We start from the raw sequence: 23,609 nt of genomic DNA, 5'->3' as shown, positions 1-23,609 counted from the left end.
GTACTTCTAAATCTACAGCTGCTGACGCTCACCTTATTATTGAGAATCATTTTTCAGAGGACGCACCGCCGTCTTTTAAAGTGGTGAGAAGACAAAAACAGTAACTATGACAAGAAGACAGAACGACACAAATAACATAGAAGATGCAGCGTTTAATCGTCAGCACGATAAGAAGCTAAAGGTCCCGTATTCTTCTTTCTGTGGCTGTAGAAGCTCTTCAGGGTTTCTTATGCATGTTTAGTAAGTCAAACACTGAGGGTGCGTCCCAATCGTCTTTTTCTCTGACGAAGTTTCCTCGCACTGCAATGACCCGGCGTTTAAGTGGCGGTCGTGAAAAGAGCAAATTTGAATTCTTTAAAAGTGAAGGAAAGGTGGCTCAATGTTTCCTTTATAACCTCCTTTAGGAAACACTGGATTTCAAGATGGATGGATATTTTATTGATCCCGAGGGAAATGTAAGAAAACAAAACAATGTGATGTGACTGTAGCGCCACCTAGTGACCAGAAGACACGGGCCTATCGACCACTCGCTGTTCCTCTCAAACATCAACGCGTTTCACCTGCAGCTTAAATCAGATTACCATTTTTATCCAATCAAAACTCCAGGCTCTCTGATTGGTCAGTTTACTCTTCAAAGTGTGAAATAAATCAGATTAACGAGTTCTTAGTTTGATCATCACGTTAAAAACTGTCAAAAAGACGATAATATATCAGAATTAAATAATACAGGTAAAATGTTAAAGAGCCGTTTGTAAAAAATCTACATCGAGTGCAAGCACCTGACTCAGGTGAGTCTGAACACCTGTCAGTAACGTCCCAGGTGAGTCTCCTGAACACCTGTCAGTAACGTCCCAGGTGAGTCTGAACACCTGTCAGTAACGTCCCAGGTGAGTCTGAACACCTGTCAGTAACGTCCCAGGTGAGTCTGAACACCTGTCAGTAACGTCCCAGGTGAGTCTCCTGAACACCTGTCAGTAACGTCCCAGGTGAGTCTCCTGAACACCTGTCAGTAACGTCCCAGGTGAGTCTCCTGAACACCTGTCAGTAACGTCCCAGGTGAGTCTGAACACCTGTCAGTAACGTCCCAGGTGAGTCTGAACACCTGTCAGTAACGTCCCAGGTGAGTCTGAACACCTGTCAGTAACGTCCCAGGTGCTCTGGAGGGGAAGGGAGGAGCTGACCGTCGTCTCCTTCGATGTAGGCGTTGATCCCGCTGCTCTGACTCCCCCAGTCGTAGCTGTCAGCTGCCAGGCTGCAGGATCGAATCATGAAATAGTTTAAATTAACAGTATTTCATTAAAAGGTAACATTGATCTATCAGGTGATTCAAACTTAAAGTGTCAAATGTTATAAAACACACCTGGCTGTTTTCTAAATCTACTGTACCAGTAGTTCACTGATTGGTCGAAAATGAAGTGTGAGATCGTCAGTGAGACGTCGTATATTCCCTGCTCGACTCGCAGGACGCGCTCATTCTTTAACCTGCGCTCGTTGTTGTGGTTTATGTGGGAACGTAACGCCTCACTTCTCCGACTTAGGATGGAGGACCGCAGTGATTAAGCTCCGCCTCTCTGAGGGGGCCGGTTCAGATTTAAGGGAATGTTAAAGTGAGCTGGGAGTTCTTGGAGCTGAGTCACAGAGATAAAGCTGTGCAGGAGTAAATCCTGTAGGTACACAAATATATCTAACTTATCTGACCTTTGACCCTCTAAAGTTCAGTCCTGACCCCCCTCAGCTGTTCTGACCTCTCTATCTGCTCTGTACACTGTTTCTGTGATGTCAGTGTTTTTACCTGGCCTGGATGTTCTGAGGCATGACGTTCCACGCCAGGTCGTCGTCGCTGTCATAGCGCCGCGGGTTGTCAAAGAAGTACGACCTGGAGGAGAAGACGTGACCAGGCAGACCTGAACCGCTCTGACGGACAAGCAGAGACGATAAAGATTAGACATCATCTGTCATGTTGTAAAACCTCCAGGGCCAAAAATACAGCAACACCCGAATGCAACGCTTCATCATGTCCATTAAGGGTTGGGGTTAGCACGGCCCGGGGTCACACTGGGGTCACACGGTTACACTGGGGTCACACTGGGGTCACGGTCACACTGGGGTCACACGGTTACACTGGGGTCACACCGGGGTCACACCGGGGTCACACTGGGGTCACATGGTCACACTGGGGTCACACTGGGGTCACACCGGGGTCACACGGTTACACTGGGGTCACACGGTTACACCGGGGTCACACCGGGGGTCACACGGTTACACTGGGGTCACATGGTTACACCGGGGTTACACCGGGGTCACACTGGGGTCACACGGTTACACTGGGGGTCACACGGTTACACCGGGGTCACACCGGGGTCACACCGGGGTCACACGGTTACACTGGGGGTCACACGGTCACACTGGGGTCACACTGGGGTCACACTGGGGTCACACGGTTACACTGGGGTCACACGGTTACACTGGGGGTCACACTGGGGTCACACCGGGGTCACACGGTTACACTGGGGTCACACGGTTACACTGGGGGTCACACGGTTACACCGGGATCACACGGTTACACCGGGGTCACACTGGGGTCACACGGTTACACCGGGGTCACACTGGGGTCACATGGTTACACCGGGGTTACACCGGGGTCACACTGGGGTCACACTGGGGTCACACCGGGGTCACACGGTTACACTGGGGTCACACGGTTACACCGGGGTCACACTGGGGTCACACCGGGGTCACACGGTTACACCGGGGTCACACGGTTACACTGGGGGTCACACGGTTACACCGGGATCACACGGTTACACCGGGGTCACACTGGGGTCACACGGTTACACCGGGATCACACGGTTACACCGGGGTCACACTGGGGTCACACTGGGGTCACACGGTTACACCGGGATCACACGGTTACACCGGGGTCACGCTGCATTAGCTGCCTGAGCACGATGACCTCGTGGACATGATGTTGTCACTTTACAAACAGTCGAGTCTGCAGAGTGGAAAACATGTCGGTAACTCTGTGACTTGTTCCGAGTCATGAAACTCTGAACTCAGCCAGGTGGGAGGAGTTTCATAAACAGCTGGTATCTAAAGTCTTAAAGTATCGAACATCTGACCGCCGTTCAGTCCGTTTCTCTGCACAAACAGGGAACATGGAGTTTCTTGTTATCACTGTTGTTGTCTTGAACTTTGACCTCTATAGTTGTTGTTGTTCTGCAGCTGAACTCTGTTTGTTTTTCTGCTTTCCTGAGAAGGTTCTGGAACCTCTCAGGTTTATTTATTGGCCTCCGAGGAGTCGTGTCCTCGGGGTCACGGCGAGCTCACCCTGTCCTGGTTCGGCTGTCGAACTCTGAAGAAGAAAACGACGAGGGAGGTGGGGAGCAGCTCCCACACAAACAGGACCACTCCAAACACGATGTAGCCGGCGTCCCCGAGAGTCGACTGGAGATCTGCCTGAAAAAGCAAACACGTTCTTTCACCTGCACACGGAGCAAACGTCCTCATCAGAGTAAATCTGAACAGCCAATAAAAACAGAGACGTTCTTTTAAAGCCTTTTCACAGCCAGTCATCACCCGGAGCGTGACGACTCTATCTCCAGAGGTGCTGCGTGTCAGACTGGCCAGCAGGGGGCCATCAAGAGCTGACAAACTGGAGAGCACAATCCCCCAGCCCTAAAGATGGAGGAGAGACACTCCACCTCCATCTTTGACTTTTCATCAGAACATGACGACCTTTGTAATCATCTCTATATTAATGTGTAGAAATAAAATGAATAGAACCTTTAATGTCATGTTGTTTTGATAAATGCTGGTTTAAGGGGCCTTCAGTGAAGACTCACATGCTGTCCTTTCAAAATAAAGGTAAATGGGGGGAGGGGGGAGGGGGGAGGGGGGGGGGGGTCACCTGGTCAGACACGTTGTACCAGTCGTAGTCAAACGAGTTGATGCTCTTGTTTGAGAGTGCGAGGACGACCAGGTTGTAACACGCACGCGACGCGTACAGGAGGATGACGGTGGCGCCGATGACCGTCACCTGGCACACTGACGTCCCCTGCACAGAAACAGAACACATAGATCAGCAATCATAGAGGAGGTTGGATTTCAGACATACTGAATGTGGATAACATGAGTATTTAAAGTCTCTGATTGGACGAGCTCCTCACCTTTGATTCCAGGTAAATGTTGGCCAGGGACATCTTGGCGATCTTGTAGAGACACAGAGAGAGAGAGACCGCACACAGGACGAAGAGCGTGTCGTTGATAGTGACCCTGATGAGCACGATGGTGTGAACGTCTGCAGATGACATCTTCACCAGCAGAGCGCAGACCAAGTTCACCACCAGGAAGAGCAGACTGAGGAAGAGGTAGACCAGGTACAGAGGCCGCCTGCAGGGGGCAGCACACATTTATAAATGGACTCACTTTATTCTTTCTTCACATTCAGAGTCAGACCTCCAGAGTCAGACCTCCAGGGTCAGACCTCCAGAGTCAGACCTCCAGAGTCAGACCTCCAGAGTCAGACCTCCAGGGTCAGACCTCCAGAGTCAGACCTCCAGGGTCAGACCTCCAGTGTCAGACCTCCAGAGTCAGACCTCCAGAGTCGGACCTCCAGGGTCAGACCTCCAGAGTCAGACCTTCAGAGTCAGACCTTCAGAGTCAGACCTCCAGAGTCAGACCTCCAGGGTCAGACCTCCAGTGTCAGACCTCCAGAGTCAGACCTCCAGAGTCGGACCTCCAGGGTCAGACCTCCAGAGTCAGACCTTCAGAGTCAGACCTTCAGGGTCAGACCTCCAGTGTCAGACCTCCAGAGTCAGACCTTCAGGGTCAGACCTCCAGAGTCAGACCTTCACCCTGGAGGCCTTTTTGAAAATGGCGGCAAAGAGGCAGAAGGAAAAAAAAGAAGAAGAAGAAAAATAATGGTAAGGGTTTCAATAGGATCCTTCACACTGGTTAGTGCTTCGGGCCCTAATGAGACAGGACCCAGTATTGTGCCACACTGTGAGAGTCAGAACCAACCTCCGCCTCAGAACGAGCAAAGTGTGGTGAACAGAATCAACAGAGAGAGCAGCACAAAATGTCATCTTTCATCAAACATCATGAAAACATTTCTGGAGATTAAAAGGTTAAAACGTTTCAATGAATAGAGGATCTTTGATCTAAAGATGGCTTCCTCTCAGAGATTTAAAGGAGGGTTAAAGGGAAAGTAAACACTATTTAATAATATAATATTGATGTATTTCATGATGTTATTAATATGGAGCTCCATGTTTATCATTAAGATGTGAAAATGTGAAGGCGCTCTCACCTGTACCTCAGCAGCTCGGGGGCATACTTGGACTTGGCCTTGAACACAACCTGTGAACAGAAACACTGAATCATGTAAATACACCACATTGTTTTTACAGCTTTCACTTCTGTATGCTCTCTGAGAGAGGAACAACACATTCATCAGAAACAGGAAGCTGAGAACAGCTGAGCACAGAGATCAGTGAGACACAGCCTGGACTCACATCAACAGCAGACCATAAATAGTCTTTAAAACAACACTGGAGACGCTTTGATTTTATATGACAATGATTCACCTGATACATAAAATGATTATTGGCTCTATCGCCTGGAACCCCTAACCCTACAGCTGCAGTTCCTCCAGTGTCCACTAGAGTCTGTCTCCTGCAGTGAGTCAGTCTCCATAGAGCTCTATGTTAAAATGTCCAACTTTACAGCTGCAGTTCCTCCAGTGTCCACTAGAGTCTGTCTCCTGCAGTGAGTCAGTCTCCATAGAGCTCTATGTTAAAATGTCCAACTTTACAGCTGCAGTTCCTCCAGTGTCCACTAGAGTCTGTCTCCTGCAGTGAGTCAGTCTCCATAGAGCTCTATGTTCAAATGTCCAACTTTACAGCTGCAGTTCCTCCAGTGTCCACTAGAGTCTGTCTCCTGCAGTGAGTCAGTCTCCATAGAGCTCTATGTTCAAATGGCCTTTAATATAGGTAATCTGTTTACATTATATTAAGGCTTAAAGTGATGTAGAATTATGGGGCGTGACCTAAAACTACAGAGTGTATATGTGCAGCTTTGACAGTTTGTGTTCTTTTTTTATAACCTTTATTTAACCAGGAAGTGAAACTCATTGAGATTAAAAATCTCTTTTTCAAGAGTGTCCCAGACAAAACAAGCAGCAACACAAAAACAGAGTTTCAGACAGACAACGAGCAGAAAAACAGAAATACTAAAATGTCTGCTTAGGGCTTCCATACTTATTAATGGGGTCAAAACAGTTTTATACAAGTCTGATCAAAATGTTGACAGCGCCCCCTTGTGTCCTCCTTTAAATCACTAGACTTGTGACTAAGAAGAAGATGAAGACCAGGAGCAGACACACCTGCACACTCACCTGTGCAAAGTAAAGGTTCATGAGGCTCAGGGTGAAGAACTGCAGGCACACAGGCAGGCAGTAGAGCAGCCAGAAGGGGAAGGGGCCCAGAGTGTTGGCCGTCACGAAGTTCCTGAAGTAGAAGGAGAAGAGGAGGGTGCGGAGTGCCGACCACAGCAGGCACAGAGACAGGAACACCGTCTGATAGCTGAGTCGCTTGTGTCGGTACCGGAGGACGAGCCACAGCTGCGCGTACACGAAGATGAAGAGGACGGAGTAGAAGACGGTGTAGACAACTGTCAGGCCCAGGGTCACGTAAGGGGGCACTGCCGGGCTCAGGGTGGGCAGAGGCAGAGACGGCTCCTTCTCCTCCATCGGGGCCTCCATGAGGAGGAGGAAGGAGCGGAGATGGGAGCCTCTCTGTCGGCTCTCAGAGCGATCACATCCGCGGAGAGAAGATGAAGGAGACTCGGGCTGTCAGGTGGAAGAGGAGGAGAGGAAACAGAGAGGGACTTCCTGGTGCTCTGCCCTCACACGGCCGGGGAGAGAGGCACATGATCAGTGGAGAGAAAGATCAGTGATCAGCAGCCGAGGGCAGGAAGCTGAACGGAGCTGCAGACAGAAACCCAGCGAGGACCAGCCACTCCCCTTTTTACGTGACGCTACGTATCAGCTGACGCACGCGACTGTACCTTTAACCCTGTGATGGCGTTTCCCACCACAAAACGACCCCAAGAGAGCAGACAGGCGGGGGTTTTTACAATCAAGCTGCAGCCTGCAGGGAGAGGAAGTCAAAACCACACAAAGTTCCTCCAGTGTCCACTAGAGTCTGTCTCCTGCAGTGAGTCAGTCTCCATAGAGCTCTATGTTAAAATAAACATGTTTACAGGATTGTGCAAAAACAGTTTGGGTCATGAGAGCTCATGTCTCTCTTTGTGAACCTACAGGCTCAATGTTTAACTCCCCTGTGAGATGTGCAGGACAGAATCATCAGACTCTTCCTCGAGGCTGCATAGCGTCCATAAACATAGATTACCATAAAGACTTCCTCACACACACTTCAGGAAACTTTGATATTTTTTCATCTCATACCACCATCTATTTAGTCCATTTAGTCTAAATAAAATATATAAATGTATAAAATGTATTAAAATATGACATAAAGCCCCCTTCTATAGAACATTTACAATCAATTCATAAAGATCTGAGATAATCACGAATTCCTGTTTTTATCCACACTACAAACTTTACAAAGCTCAATCCTGCTGTATTCTAAATATGGCCACACGGGGGCGCCATGTATCCGTGTAAAGAGTGCCAGCCTTGCAGATCTCTTTATTATTCTCACAGCTCTTTGCTTGCTTGGATTTATTCTATGAAATCTCTTCCAATGTTTCTCTTCACCTTGTGCTCTAACTCCACACTGTCAGGATCTCACCATGATTCATGACGTTTGATCTGATGATACCACTAATTTCTATCTATCCATCCATCCAACCATCCATCCATCCATCCAACCATCCATCCATCCATCCAACCATCCATCCATCCATCCATCCATCCAACCATCCATCCATCCATCCAACCATCCATCCATCCATCCATCCATCCATCCATCCATCCATCCATCCATCCATCCATCCATCCAACCATCCATCCATCCATCCATCCATCCATCCATCCATCCATCCATCCATCCAACCATCCATCCATCCATCCATCCATCCATCCATCCATCCATCCATCCATCCATCCATCCATCCAACCATCCATCCATCCATCCATCCATCCATCCATCCATCTGCTTGTTTGTCAAGCACTTATTAAATCTGTGTTTTTAAATGTGCTCTCAAAGATCTGATAATTATTATCACAATTAGGACTTTAAACCTGTTTATGTCACTTTAAATCGCTGTTACTGGTTTCACTGTTTTCAATCCACTTCATTGTGTTTACTAATTCAACTATTCATAACCTCCATCAGGTCATTTAATGTCATATTCTCTCCCCTGGGTTTGCCAGATATGAGAGCAGCGATGGAAGTGAAACACTGCGGACTTCACAGAATGAAACTGTTGAGTGATAACTTGTCAAAGTGAGACAGGAACCTTTCTGTTTGTAGGAGGTCAAACCTCTCTGGACTCATTCATTTACTGAACAGTTGGTTTAAGTCAGAAATTCCTTTTAATCCAATGTTGTGTTTACTGATACCTCACATATCCAAGGGTGAATTCTGTGTGATCATAGTGGGTACAATAACAGCCTGACGAGTTATTGTAAGACAAAACATCAGGGTTCAGTGCAATGAAACATCTTGTATGCTGAACAGACTCCCTGGATCATTTTCAATCTCATCCCTGATAAGATCATCTTTCTGATGTATTCCTGATTTTACTTGTCTCTGCTGTGACGAGCATTTTTTTTGTAAAACTTTTGATGTATTTGTTTTTAATTTTTATATTTTTCCTCTTTGGCTGCTGCTTTAGTTTATGTTCACTGGATTTGTGTGCTGAAGTCTGCCCTCATGTTATGTGTAAGATTGGGGTTTCTATATGCTTGATTTCTAAAGATGTCAATGCCATGTACCATGCCTTTAAAAAGCTCAATAGAAATATTTGAATTTCAAGAAAAGAATTTAGATTGCAGTACCCATTTTAAACACTAGGGGAGTTTACATACATCTTTACAATAATCTCATCCTCATCAACAGTCCTGAGGAACCTAAGAGAGCTCAGGAGCTCCCAGAGAGACGAGAGGTTAGAATATAAAGATAGAGACAAGCAGTAATAAGATATGAAAGCTGGAAGAGATAAGAGATCCTGGTGCCAGTTCCCCCGGTAGTCTAGGCCTATAGCAGCATAACTATGAGCTGGTCTAGACCTGATCCAGCACTAACTATAAGATTTATCAAAAAGAAAAGTTTGAAGTCTATTCTTAAAAGTACCTAATGTGTCTGCCTCCCGGACCCCGACTGGTAGACGATTCCAAAGACTGCAGACTCTACCACCTGTAGGACATTTAGAGACTGTAGGTACCAGCAGGTCTGATAACTGCAGACTCTACCTCCTGTAGGACATTTAGAGAGATAGGATGGTGCCTGACCGTTTAGAGCTTTGTAGGTGAGCAGAAGGATTTTAAATTCTATTCTAGATTTTATAGGGAGCCAATGGAGAGAAGCCAATACAGGAGTCATGTGGTCCCTTTTCCTAGTTCTAGTAAGAACACGAGCTGCAGCGTTTTGGACTAGCTGAAGGGTCTGTAGAGATTTAGTTATGAGTCATTGGGTGTGGGCGTGGCCTGCTGTTAGACTATTTTTTTGCATTCTGGCAAATTGCAAAAAAAGTAAATGTTTGCATCTCTGCCATGCAGCGTTCCATCATATCCACATTTCTCATGCGTGACATGGGCCCACCCTGATTGCAATTTTCGGAATTACTCATAGCGCCACCTGTTGACAACAGGAAGTGACTTCTTCTAAATTAGCACTAGCCATTGCTACATGGTTGATAGCAGCATTGGTGTGGACCATCCCAAGACTTAGTCATACAACAGTTTCAAACTTGAATGCCTTCTACAAACCCAGTCGCCATATGGACGCGTTGTTCGGCATCAAACAGGAAGTAGTATTTGACAGACAAGCTCCTCGTAAACTCACTAAACTTCATACACATTATCCCAGTGGTAAAGTAAAACGATCCATATGGGCAAAGTGAGTGGGCGTGGCTAAATGGCTCAGTGGCGCTTACTTCAGATTTTCAAAAGGGCCTCCCATAGGGTTTTTCTTCGCCCTCATGCATGACATTTTTTATGCATATTAAACACGTCAGGATATAAAATCATCTTACACCCATAAAAAAAACCCAACAGGAAGTCCACAAATTTTATTTGATTTTCAGAATAATGCCTGTGTTTACAAACAAACAAAAACAGCATTTATTTCTATCTTTTTGGATCAGTTAATTGAACACTTGCCAGATCCATAGGGGCGTGGCCACAGCTGTACGTCAAGGGGCGTGGCCACAGCTGTACATCAAGGGGCGTGGCCACAGCTGTACATCGCGGGGTGTGGCCACAGCTGTACATCAAGGGGCGTGGCCACAGCTGTACATCAAGGGGCGTGGCCACAGCTGTACATCACGGGGTGTGGCCACAGCTGTACGTCAAGGGGCGTGGCCACAGCTGTACATCAAGGGGCGTGGCCACAGCTGTACATCAAGGGGCGTGGCCACAGCTGGAGGTTTGGACTGTTTGCCAAAAGATCCAAAACCTTTTTAATTGTCATATACAATACTCTGTCTTCTTTGATTTCCACATGTATGATCACTCTGGACACATAACAATAATTAATTAATTATAAGTACTGCTTATATATGAAACATTCCACCTGTCACAGGTATCATGACAGTGCCAGCCTGCTTTATTTATCTATTTCAACTTGCCAGTGCTACAACTTTTACACAGACTCCTCTGCTGGCCGGCTTCTTGGCCAAAGGGGTCCTTCATAGCTGCTTGCTGTTTTGATTTGTGTTGATTTTTTTAATACATTGTTTGTATTAAGTAAAGGTCAGATTTAAATGAATGATGTCAGAGGTCACTGTGAGTCATGAAATCCTGTTGGGGCTCTTACGTACTCGTATTGAAACATCCTGGAATTTTGGCCTGTGGTTTGTGGGATGAGTGATTTGCAGCATGTTGGCTGCTCATTATAGCCTGATAGCCTCACATGCTAAGTGTTTGCTATACAGTGCTCTGTGATATTGTTCTTTATACAACATTTCCATCAAACAGGCTGTGACACTCTGTTGCTGCTAACTGGTCCATGCCTTGATGTCTCTGCTCTGATGGTCCCTTGGCTGGTGTCCAAATTTGGCAATACAGGTCCAGTGTTGTCCCTCTGGAGACTCCTGGACCTCCCACACAGGGGCCCCTTTAATCATCATACAAACAGGGACGGATCTCCTCTACTGTACTGGGAGAAGGGTCATCACAATACCAGAATTTTAAACTTGAATATGATTGTTAAAAGAAATTGAGGCCTATTTGTTACCATGGCAAAAGAAATAGAAGACCTAGACCTGTTTTTAAATGTCCTCTGAGCTCAGGTCACAAACAGCGGCTACAACCATCAAGCCTTTAAAGATGATAAGAGCAATTCAAAAGCTACTCAGGAAGCCAATCAGGTCCCATCAGGGTCACGTTTGAAAAAAGATCAATATGTGACTTTTTGATAACTTTTCCTTAACTTGTTGATACATGTTTAAATGATGGGGGATCCTCGGGTACTGGCTGACTTCGTGGTTACAGACAGTTTACAGAGTCTGCCTTCAGGGGCTCCAGATCTTCACCTCCATCAATCAATTAATCCATCAATCCATCAATCAATCAATCAATCAATCAATCAATCAATCTTTATTTGTATAGCGTCAGTTCATAACAGGTGTTATCTGGAGACACTTTACATAAAGTAGGTAAAGGAGCTTCCTGTTTGTCTGTTAACATTAACAAAGAGCAGGTAAACATGCTCATTGTTTACATAAAGCAGGTAAACATGTTCATTGTTTACATAAAGCAGGTAAACATGCTCATTGTTTACATAAAGCAGGTAAACATGTTCATTGTTTACATAAAGCAGGTAAACATGTTCATTGTTTACATAAAGCAGGTAAACATGCTCATTGTTTACATAAAGCAGGTAAACATGCTCATTGTTTACATAAAGCAGGTAAACATGCTCATTGTTTACATAAAGCAGGTAAACATGCTCATTGTTATGTTTACATAAAGCAGGTAAACATGTTCATTGTTTACATAAAGCAGGTAAACATGCTCATTGTTTACATAAAGCAGGTAAACATGTTCATTGTTTACATAAAGCAGGTAAACATGCTCATTGTTTACATAAAGCAGGTAAACATGTTCATTGTTATGTTTACATAAAGCAGGTAAACATGTTCATTGTTTACATAAAGCAGGTAAACATGTTCATTGTTATGTTTACATAAAGCAGGTAAACATGTTCATTGTTATGTTTACATAAAGCAGGTAAACATGCTCATTGTTTACATAAAGCAGGTAAACATGTTCATTGTTTACATAAAGCAGGTAAACATGTTCATTGTTTAGGCCACTTGTTAAGGCCACTTAACAAGTCATCAAGTCACGCTGGAACACATTGTTCAGTTCAGTGTCATTATTAGTGGTTAAAATGAATCATTTCTCTGTGAGAACTTTACGATACAAGTGCTTTATGCTTTACATAAAGCAGGTAAACATGTTCATTGTTATGTTTACATAAAGCAGGTAAACATGTTCATTGTTTACATAAAGCAGGTAAACATGTTCATTGTTTACATAAAGCAGGTAAACATGTTCATTGTTTACATAAAGCAGGTAAACATGCTCATTGTTATGTTTACATAAAGCAGGTAAAGAACATGAAGAACATAAAGAACATAAAGAACATGAAGAACATGAAGAACATAAAGAACATGAAGAACATGAAGAACACGAAGAACACGAAGAACACAAAGAACATAAAGAACATGAAGAACATGAAGAACATGAAGAACATAAAGAACATGAAGAACATGAAGAACATGAAGAACATGAAGAACATGACGAACATAAATAACATGAAGAACATAAAGAACATGAAGAACATGAAGAACATGAAGAACATGAAGAACATGAAGAACACAAAGAACATGAAGAACATGAAGAACATGAAGAACATAAATAACATGAAGAACATGAAGAACATGAAGAACATAAAGAACACAAAGAACATGAAGAACATGAAGAACATGAAGAACATGAAGAACATGAAGAACACAAAGAACACAAAGAACATGAAGAACATGAAGAACATGAAGAACACAAAGAACATGAAGAACATGAAGAACATGAAGAACATGAAGAACATGAAGAACATAAAGAACATGAAGAACATGAAGAACATAAAGAACATGAAGAACATGAAGAACATAAAGAACATGAAGAACATAAATAACATGAAGAACATGAAGAACATGAAGAACATGAAGAACATGAAGAACATAAAGAACATGAAGAACATGAAGAACACAAAGAACATGAAGAACATGAAGAACATGAAGAACATAAATAACATGAAGAACATGAAGAACATGAAGAACATGAAGAACACAAAGAACACAAAGAACACAAAGAACATGAAGAACATGAAGAACATGAAGAACACAAAGAACATGAAGAACATGAAGAACATGAAGAACATAAAGAACATGAAGAACATAAATAACATGAAGAACATGAAGAACATGAAGAACATGAAGAACATGAAGAACATAAAGAACATGAAGAACATGAAGAACACAAAGAACACGAAGAACATGAAGAACATGAAGAACATAAATAACATGAAGAACATGAAGAACATGAAGAACATGAAGAACACAAAGAACACAAAGAACACAAAGAACACGAAGAACATGAAGAACATGAAGAACACAAAGAACATGAAGAACATGAAGAACATGAAGAACATAAAGAACATGAAGAACATAAAGAACATGAAGAACATGAAGAACATAAAGAACATGAAGAACATGAAGAACATGAAGAACATAAAGAACATGAAGAACATAAATAACATGAAGAACATGAAGAACATGAAGAACACGAAGAACATGAAGAACATAAAGAACATGAAGAACATAAAGAACACGAAGAACATAAAGAACACGAAGAACACAAAGAACATGAAGAACATAAAGAACATGAAGAACATAAAGAACATGAAGAACATGAAGAACACGAAGAACATGAAGAACACAAAGAACATGAAGAACACAAAGAACATGAAGAACATGAAGAACATGAAGAACATGAAGAACATGAAGAACACGAAGAACATGAAGAACATAAAGAACATGAAGAACATGAAGAACACAAAGAACATGAAGAACATAAAGAACATGAAGAACATGAAGAACATAAATAACATGAAGAACATGAAGAACACGAAGAACACAAAGAACACAAAGAACACGAAGAACATGAAGAACATGAAGAACATGAAGAACATGAAGAACACAAAGAACATGAAGAACATAAAGAACATGAAGAACATAAAGAACATGAAGAACATAAAGAACATGAAGAACATAAAGAACACAAAGAACACAAAGAACACAAAGAACATGAAGAACATGAAGAACATAAAGAACACAAAGAACATGAAGAACATGAAGAACATGAAGAACATAAAGAACATAAAGAACACAAAGAACATAAAGAACATGAAGAACATAAAGAACATAAAGAACATAAAGAACATGAAGAACATGAAGAACATGAAGAACATAAAGAACACGAACACAAAGAACACGAAGAACATGAAGAACATGAAGAACATAAAGAACATAAAGAACACAAAGAACATGAAGAACATAAAGAACATAAAGAACATGAAGAACATGAAGAACATAAAGAACATGAAGAACATAAAGAACATGAAGAACATGAAGAACATGAAGAACATAAAGAACACAAAGAACACAAAGAACACGAAGAACATGAAGAACATAAAGAACATGAAGAACATGAAGAACACGAAGAACATGAAGAACATGAAGAACATGAAGAACATGAAGAACACAAAGAACATGAAGAACATGAAGAACATGAAGAACATGAAGAACATGCAGAACATAAAGAACGAACACAGGGGAGGAATAACAACATGAAAGGCCGCTCCAGGTTTCTGCTCTGGGTCAAAGGTCATATTGAAGTTTCAGTGTTTGGAATGTGACATATTTAAACCTCATAGTTACAGATAATTTAAATTGTTTATTAAAATATGAAGCTGTTAGGGGTTCTTACTGTTCTCTAGCTTCACCGATGATCTGAGTGAGTTTTGCACCTTACAGCTCAAACATTCATGGTCAGAAGTATCAATAACAGATTAAAAGAAACCAAACCAATAAATAAATAAACCTGGAGCAACTTATGAGATAACTTCTCTGTACTGTATGATGTGAATCTTCTTTGGGCTCCAGTCTGTCCTGAACCAACCCGAGGGTCCAGTTTGAACCGTGTCATTAAACGTGGCAACAAGCTGACCCAGAGTCTTCCAGCCCGCAGTAACAACCACAACAAGACTTGAGAGAATTAGTTTGACGAGCCTGATGAACAGAAAGGTTCGGATCCTGCTCACGAGCCTGATGAACAGAAAGGTTCGGATCCTGCTCACGAGCCTGATGAACAGAAAGGTTCGGATCCTGCTCACGAGCCTGATGAACAGAAAGGTTCGGATCCTGCTCACGAGCCTGATGAACAGAAAGGTTCGGATCCTGCTCATGTGTCTCAGCTCCTCTGAAAGCTGCGCTCCGCTCAGCTCCGCCCCGCGTCTCCAAACTCTGCCTGAACTTTCTCTGTCGGAGCCTGCGCGTCACTCTGCGCTGACACGATCCGGACAGACTACTGGACTGCACGACTGCTCCTCGGACACGAACAATGGGTTGGCAGGAGCGAGTTTGGGTCGCCTTTGCCACTTTTCTCGGATTCGTAGCGTTAGCGCGGAGCGTGACGCGGGAGCAGCTTTTCCCACACGGTCCGAGCGCAGGAGACCAGAGCCTGGAGGCAGGGACCGACCAGACGCACAGACTCGACCTGGACAGTCCTATGCTGTTTTACGATGGCACTTTCAACAGCATCTTTGTAAGTCAGCCATAACTCTGTATAAATATTATAATGATCGTTTTGGGACAGACGCGTGGACTTCTTTGGTCCCGATTGACTGTCCGTCGAACCTCGAAACTCCTGGTGTTTTTTTGTTGTTGAGGAAACGGGTCAGTAGTTCCGACACAGAATATATGTGGGGAATGTTGTGTTTCTGCCGTTCTCTGGATTCATCGTAAATATTGATTGACTTTTCACGCAGTGGAATTCATGTGTCCACGCATTCTTCCCGCCTCCTCTGCGGTTATCGCGTTACTGTACAAACAGTATTATTGTGCAATCCACTCTAAAACCTCCACTGATGACAGTCAGGCACATAACTGTGGGGTCCAACCAGACATTCACTGCAACATCTCAATGACACTCCACATGTGAGACTTCATGTCTTTTATCAGGGTTTCTGCGCAGGTCAGACAGGAAACATGAACTGATCCCACATGAGCTGTCAGGACTTCTTTATTTGGTGTCACACAGTTTTTTGTTATCGTCTGATTTCTGCTTGAATTGTTTGTAGGAGTGAAACTCGGATGCCTTGTTTATTCTAACAGAATGAAAGGTGTGTAAAAAGTGACCTGGGGAGACTGTTGAGTCTTAAAGGTCAGAAAAAGGTGAAAACATCATCTGACTAAAAGCTGCAGATTTGTGTTGGTTAGACAAATGGCTCTTTATTTCCTGTGATCAAAGAGATCCATGTGGATAATGCATGACAGCAGTCATTTCCCTTCAGGGAGCAGCGAACCAACAGGTCACAGGATTTATGTTATTTTATTAAAAGCAGTCCAAAAGTGAGGACGTACAACCATCAGGAAGTACAGAAGTGGGGCGCCAGATAGCCTCGTGGTTATGTCCCCACGTCTACTGTCGTCCTCGTCACAGTGGCTGTGAGTTAAAATCTTACTTCAGCCCCTCGCAACATGTCACCTTACAATTTTTCTTTTTTCAGCTGTTCTGTCCAATAAAGACAGAAAATAAGTTAAAGGTCCATTTTCTTCTTTTTCTGCTTTTAGGCTCTTTGGTGTTTCCAGCTGTTTTTAACAAAACTCAAAGTCCACAGAAATGCAGCTTCTCCGAACCTCGACCACCAGGAGCTGCATGAACGCTCGGTCCCCAGCCCCCCCCCTTTACACTGCCGGTCACACATACACACTCACACACTGATGGTAGAGGCTGCTGCAGAGTCCATCAGTATGAACTCATCCATTCATACACTGATGGTAGAGGCTGCTGCAGAGTCCATCAGTATGAACTCATCCATTCAGACACATTCACACACTGATGGTAGAGGCTGCTGCAGAGTCCATCAGTATGAACTCATCCATTCATACACTGATGGTAGAGGCTGCTGCAGAGTCCATCAGTATGAACTCATCCATTCATACACTGATGGTAGAGGCTGCTGCAGAGTCCATCAGTATGAACTCATCCATTCATACACTGATGGTAGAGGCTGCTGCAGAGTCCATCAGTATGAACTCATCCATTCACACACTGATGGTAGAGGCTGCTGCAGAGTAAAGAGTCCATCAGTATGAACTCATCCATTCATACACATTCACACACTGATGGTAGAGGCTGCTGCAGAGTCCATCAGTATGAACTCATCCATTCACACACATTCACACACTGATGGTAGAGGCTGCTGCAGAGTCCATCAGTATGAACTCATCCATTCATACACTGATGGTAGAGGCTGCTGCAGAGTCCATCAGTATGAACTCATCCATTCACACACACTCACACACTGCAGAAGCAGCGGGAACAGCTCGGGGTTAAGCGTCTCGTCCATGGACACTCTGGACATGTAACTGGGGATTGAACAGCAACCTTCAGATTGAGAGACGACCGGCTCTGAGCCACAGCCGCCTAATTACATCAGCAACTTGTTATCATCGTGACCTCTGTGTCATGATTTAAAACAGATTTAAGGTCGTAGAAATGTCTGCTAAATTACATAATCTCTGTTATTTAAATCTGAATTGCACAAAATATCAGCAATATTGAGATGTTGAAATGACACTGTGCAAGTGTTTGCCTGCAATTTTAATGATTGGGAACAAGAGATGACACAGTATTGGTTGCCAAGGAAACCTATTTGTGTTGCCAGGTATATATGTGGTTAGATTTTTACCATATGGTGTTGAAGTGAGAAGAGCCTGTTCCTGTCCTGGCAGCTGTGTTTAGAGGAGGTGTACATTCCTCCAGCTGAGGCTTGACTTGACTTATTGGACATATTTCAATCCTTTTTGTACACGGACTGAAGTTTGGCTAAATACTTCCATTTGATTGTTTTTCAAGCAGCCTGGTGTTACAAAGCGTCTGGGCCCTGAGGGGAGACTGGATCCTTTCACAGCAGACTCTTCATGTGGAGGGTTAATCGTCTCCTCGTCAATGTGATTCATATACCAAGAAGCCTCGCTGAATTCTCCCCCTCATTATCACAGTGACTGATCATTTCCCCAGCTCTCTCGTACTCCCATCTTGGCAGGAAGTTTCAGTAATGAAGATTAGCGTGGGCTCTCTGGGGTGGTTCATGGATCGGGACAGGAAGCCGAGTGGCCCGGGCCAGGAATAGCACTCGTTGTTTCTCCTGGTCAGGAAGTGAAGGAGCCCCCAGAGTGTTTTCTACATGAGTCCAGGTTTTCTCCTTTACGAGCTCTGCATGTGTTCACGGCATCTTGTTTGTTCATTAGCGCTTCAGTAGGCCACGGCATCTGACCCAAATCATTAGTGCAATGAACAAACATGGAAGTGGGTCAGAGAGGACCCCGCTCTGCTTCATGTATAGGAGAGCAAACTTTACTCGATGACACGTACAATAAACATACTAAGCTAAGTTAATTTTGGGGTTTGAAGTTATGAATTTAAATTTAGAAGCTAAAAGCTAACTGGAGCTAACGGGAGCTAACTGACGCGCAGCTCGTATTAAACAGATCATTCTCACGAGAACGAGAAAATGATGAGTGAAAATGAAGAGTGTTCATTTTGCTCCGATGTGTAAATCCATCTCTCTCTCTGCTCGTCGTATGTCGGCCATGTTGCCTTCTTGGCTAAGCTCTACGTTTTGTTCGCCAGACGCCTCTTTGTTTCACTTTGTCTTCACACGTCTTTGACACAGTCTGCTTCACGTTACATCCCTCGTTAAATGCACTCATTTATACCATAATGAAGACTTTTCTTTGTGTTGTTGTTCTTTTGGGTTGATTTGAATTGCTCTTGATTTTGTTCAAAGGAGAGACAATGATGCAAAACAAAAAGATCATTATCCTTAAATGCATTAATGCAAAAGAAACTAGCATGATGAAGGGGACTGATGTAGTGTTTATTTCCCACTTCAACTTGTTCTCTTACTTTCTTATACACAAGGTGTCAAGGTGTTTCAATGATCTCATTTCTTGTTATTCCCCTTTTTTCATTTCAGATCAACACCAATGGTTTTGTTGCCACATCAGAGCCGACGGCCGAGCTGACATATCTTGGCAAAGTGCCTCCAAAGTTCGGCATGATTGCAGCTCTGCAGGGAGACCTGGACACGAGCGACGGTGTGGGGAAAGTTTTCTTCCGTCAAGACTCCAGTCCTGATGTTCTGTCTCGAGCTGCCAACACCATCAATAAAGCCTTCCCTGAAGATGATGAGGTCCATCCCATAAATGTTGTGGTCATCACCTGGTATGATGTGACCACACCTGGTCCTCAGGGCAGAGGAGATGGGACAGTAAAGAAGGTGAGCATTCTGCAGTTATTCAATGTCTCCAAAGTAGAATGAGTGGTTTACGCTCTGTGATGCTTCATCCCACAGAGGAACACCTTTCAGCTGGTGATCGCTTCCCTGGAGACCTTCTCGTACGCTATCGTTCTGTACGCTCGGGACGGGATGCAGTTTGTCTCCACGCCTGCAGGACATGACGGTGTCATCATGCATGCTGGCTTCAGTAAGGGTTTGGTCCAAGGTTTCCTGTATTCCAGTCAGGGGCAGTACTACCGCACGACCACTGATGAGGAGGCGTCTGTCAGAGCTTTAGCAGAGTAAGTCACGCTGACAAAGTCCTAACGAGAATAAAGGCCAAATGAAGGTGTGATATAAAGGTGACTATACATCATGAATTAGTGATATCGAAATCACCCCAAAATGGAGGCGACCTGGAGAGACCCAAAATGTTTTTGTACCAGGCTGTAAACATTTTTATTTCTACTGTTTTAACATAGAGCTCTATGGAGACTGACTCACTGCAGGAGACAGACTCTAGTGGACACTGGAGGAACTGCAGCTGTAAAGTTGGACATTTTAACATAGAGCTCTATGGAGACTGACTCACTGCAGGAGACAGACTCTAGTGGACACTGGAGGAACTGCAGCTTTAAAGTTGGACATTTTAACATAGAGCTCTATGGAGACTGACTCACTGCAGGAGACAGACTCTAGTGGACACTGGAGGAACTGCAGCTGTAAAGTTGGACATTTTAACATAGAGCTCTATGGAGACTGACTCACTGCAGGAGACAGACTCTAGTGGACACTGGAGGAACTGCAGCTTTAAAGTTGGACATTTTAACATAGAGCTCTATGGAGACTGACTCACTGCAGGAGACAGACTCTAGTGGACACTGGAGGAACTGCAGCTTTAAAGTTGGACATTTTAACATAGAGCTCTATGGAGACTGACTCACTGCAGGAGACAGACTCTAGTGGACACTGGAGGAACTGCAGCTGTAAAGTTGGACATTTTAACATAGAGCTCTATGGAGACTGACTCACTGCAGGAGACAGACTCTAGTGGACACTGGAGGAACTGCAGCTGTAAAGTTGGACATTTTAACATAGAGCTCTATGGAGACTGACTCACTGCAGGAGACAGACTCTAGTGGACACTGGAGGAACTGCAGCTGTAAAGTTGGACATTTTAACATAGAGCTCTATGGAGACTGACTCACTGCAGGAGACAGACTCTAGTGGACACTGGAGGAACTGCAGCTGTAAAGTTGGACATTTTAACATAGAGCTCTATGGAGACTGACTCACTGCAGGAGAGAGACTCTAGTGGACACTGGAGGAACTGCAGCTTTAAAGTTGGACATTTTAACATAGAGCTCTATGGAGACTGACTCACTGCAGGAGACAGACTCTAGTGGACACTGGAGGAACTGCAGCTTTAAAGTTGGACATTTTAACATAGAGCTCTATGGAGACTGACTCACTGCAGGAGACAGACTCTAGTGGACACTGGAGGAACTGCAGGAGACAGACTCTATGGAGACTGACTCACTGCAGGAGACAGACTCACTGGAAGTCAGTGCTTGTTTCATAAAGCTGAAGTTGAGTGAAAAGCAACACTGGAAGAGAAAGGATCGGATGTTTATGACTGTTGCTGTGTGGAAGTTTTAGGATCTGTCTGTTAAAGTCTGTCCCCCTTCCACCTTTCACAGGGAGACTAACTCCGGCAGCCGGGGGGTCTGGGTCTATGAGATTGGGACTTCTCCTTATTTTACCAACGTATATCCAGGTGAGGTCACTGACCTGCCCCCTGAGGATGCACCACAGGGAGCCCCCGAGGGCCACGAGGAGGCCCCTGATACAAGGATTTACACCAACGGACAGGAAGTAGAATACCCTCGTTACGATGGAGGGCAGATTCAAGTCCACCCAGTTCAGTACCAGCCCCGGCAGCCTGAGAATCCAGAGGTGGTGGTGATAGACGACACAGATATCAACGTAGACGGTGAGTCTGAAAAGCTCCAAAAGAACTGTTCGAGGTTTCTGCCTGTTATTATAAAGTTTATCTTGCTGCCTTCTTCGAAGCTTTACACTGTTCCTTAATGTCTGTAAATGCAGTTCCAGATGTCCACGTGTCATGAAAGAATTTTTGATTTTATATGGTTGTAGTTTTCTGCACAAACAGAAATGAATGGATTATGGATGTTCGTCTCATGTTTCAGTGTTCTCCTACAACCTGGGGACTTGTGCAAACAACCGGAAGAAATGCTCTCAGTTAGCTGACTGCAAAGATTACTCCAGTGGATACTGCTGCCACTGCAGACCGGGTTTCTACGGCAACGGGATACAGTGTGTGGCCGAGGGTAATGTTCCACTTCCGCTTGATGTTCATGGAAATAAGATAAAGTTGTCTGGGATTACTGCTTCAGGAAGATGGACCGGAACGAGAAGTTAAACACATGACACATCAGCGTTTAATTCTCAGAATGAACAACGCGGTAAATGTCTCCGTGTCGGGATTGAATCCTCCAGAAAGTATTTTAGTAACTCTTAGATTCAGAGATCTCTTTCAGCGGGTTCACTGGTTGATTACTCTGCAGGTGATTTAAAAACACTTTGCTCGTCTCTGCAAACAGCTTGAGATGACGTTTTGTTTTTTGCTTTTTTACAGGAAAGCCTCAAAGGATGAACGGTAAAATGCACGGGAAAGTGTTCGTGGGAAGCTCTGCCTCTGCAGTGGAGTTTAACAGCAACGATCTGCACTCGTATGTCGTGGTAAATGACGGTCGTTCATACGTGGCCATCAGCGACATCCCGTCCTCCCTCGGGCCCTCGCTGCAGCCCCTGTCTGCCCTCGGGGGCGTGATTGGTTGGGCGTTTGCTCTGGAGCAGCCGGGCTTTAAGAATGGCTTCAGCATTATAGGTTTGTAAATGTTTCTGCACCAGTATGTTGTGATTGTTTGACACCCTTTCTTTTGTCATTCTTTGCTCAGTTAGAAAACAGCAAAGGGAAGTTTCTCTGGGAACAGCAGCTGCAGGATTACTCACTCTGTCCAGCTGCATTTCTTTCACTTCGAGCCAAGGAGGAAAGCCAAAGTTCATCCAGGTCCAGGGTCTCACAGCTAACCTCTGGTCTCTGTCCTCTGTAGGGGGCGAGTTCACACGGCAGGCTGAGGTGACCTTTCTGCCGGGGAATGAGAAGCTGAGCATCACGCAGCAGTTTAAAGGCATCGATGAGCACGACCACCTGGTGGTGAGCACCGACGTGGAGGGTCGGGTCCCTGAGGTGCCTGGTGGCTCCACCGTGCAAATCGACCCCTACTCTGAGATCTACCAGTACAGCAACAACCGTAAGAAGTAGCCTGAACACAGCCTGTCAGCTGCTTGTTTGTCCTGTTTTGTGATTGGTCAAATCTTCTCATCAGATATCAGATCCACTTTTCAAATATAATGTTCAGCACTCGTTGAGCCTGTTTCTTCATCTATCAGCTGTGTCCTTTATATCGGCCAACGCTCCGTCACGGAGAGTCCCGTTTCCTGCACACGGGGGGCTGCCACAGCTGTGAGGGGTTGGTGCCTTGCTCTAGGGCTCCTCTGCAGTACCCTCCCCTTCCCAATCCACGTCCCTCCAGACGAAGCTGCTGCGGCCGCTCTGTCACGCCGTCAGTCCTGTAACACATGAGATCCGACAGGATACGATACCATGCAGGATGTTAGCTAGCAACACCAAACCCTTTGTTAGTGTGAGCTCATGAAGACAGACACTCGGTGTCCTTGTCTCCTCTGTGTCCTTGTCTCCTCTGTGTC

General features: G+C 44.6%; 2 protein-coding genes across 2 annotated transcripts in view; one reads left to right on the top strand and one right to left on the bottom strand.

The window, feature by feature from the left end:
* Positions 1 to 816: 816 nt before the first annotated feature.
* Positions 817 to 6,794, bottom strand: gpr137ba (G protein-coupled receptor 137Ba). The gene is made up of 7 exons (XM_079363305.1): positions 6,395 to 6,794; positions 5,309 to 5,358; positions 4,167 to 4,389; positions 3,908 to 4,054; positions 3,328 to 3,456; positions 1,793 to 1,914; positions 817 to 1,252 (listed from the first exon to the last, which is right to left on the bottom strand). The coding sequence occupies exons 1-7, from the start codon at positions 6,758 to 6,760 to the stop codon at positions 1,138 to 1,140; spliced, it is 1,152 nt and encodes a 383-aa protein (XP_079219431.1). The 5' UTR covers positions 6,761 to 6,794; the 3' UTR covers positions 817 to 1,137.
* Positions 6,795 to 15,813: 9,019 nt separating this feature from the next.
* Positions 15,814 to 23,609, top strand: part of nid1a (nidogen 1a) — a 19,342-nt gene continuing 11,546 nt past the window's right edge. The window contains exons 1-7 of the mRNA XM_079362561.1: positions 15,814 to 16,072; positions 19,512 to 19,814; positions 19,890 to 20,116; positions 21,515 to 21,807; positions 22,025 to 22,165; positions 22,474 to 22,725; positions 22,952 to 23,152. Coding sequence (XP_079218687.1) covers positions 15,869 to 16,072; positions 19,512 to 19,814; positions 19,890 to 20,116; positions 21,515 to 21,807; positions 22,025 to 22,165; positions 22,474 to 22,725; positions 22,952 to 23,152 — 1,621 coding nt within the window. The 5' untranslated portion in view covers positions 15,814 to 15,868. The remainder of the gene's footprint in view (positions 16,073 to 19,511; positions 19,815 to 19,889; positions 20,117 to 21,514; positions 21,808 to 22,024; positions 22,166 to 22,473; positions 22,726 to 22,951; positions 23,153 to 23,609) is intronic.

The sequence above is a fragment of the Symphodus melops genome (assembly GCF_947650265.1).
Source record: "Symphodus melops genome assembly, chromosome: 15".
NCBI classification, from domain to species: domain Eukaryota; kingdom Metazoa; phylum Chordata; class Actinopteri; order Labriformes; family Labridae; genus Symphodus; species Symphodus melops.
The sequence above is the reverse complement of the archived record's forward strand: the minus strand, read 5'-3'. Positions and strand labels throughout refer to the sequence as shown.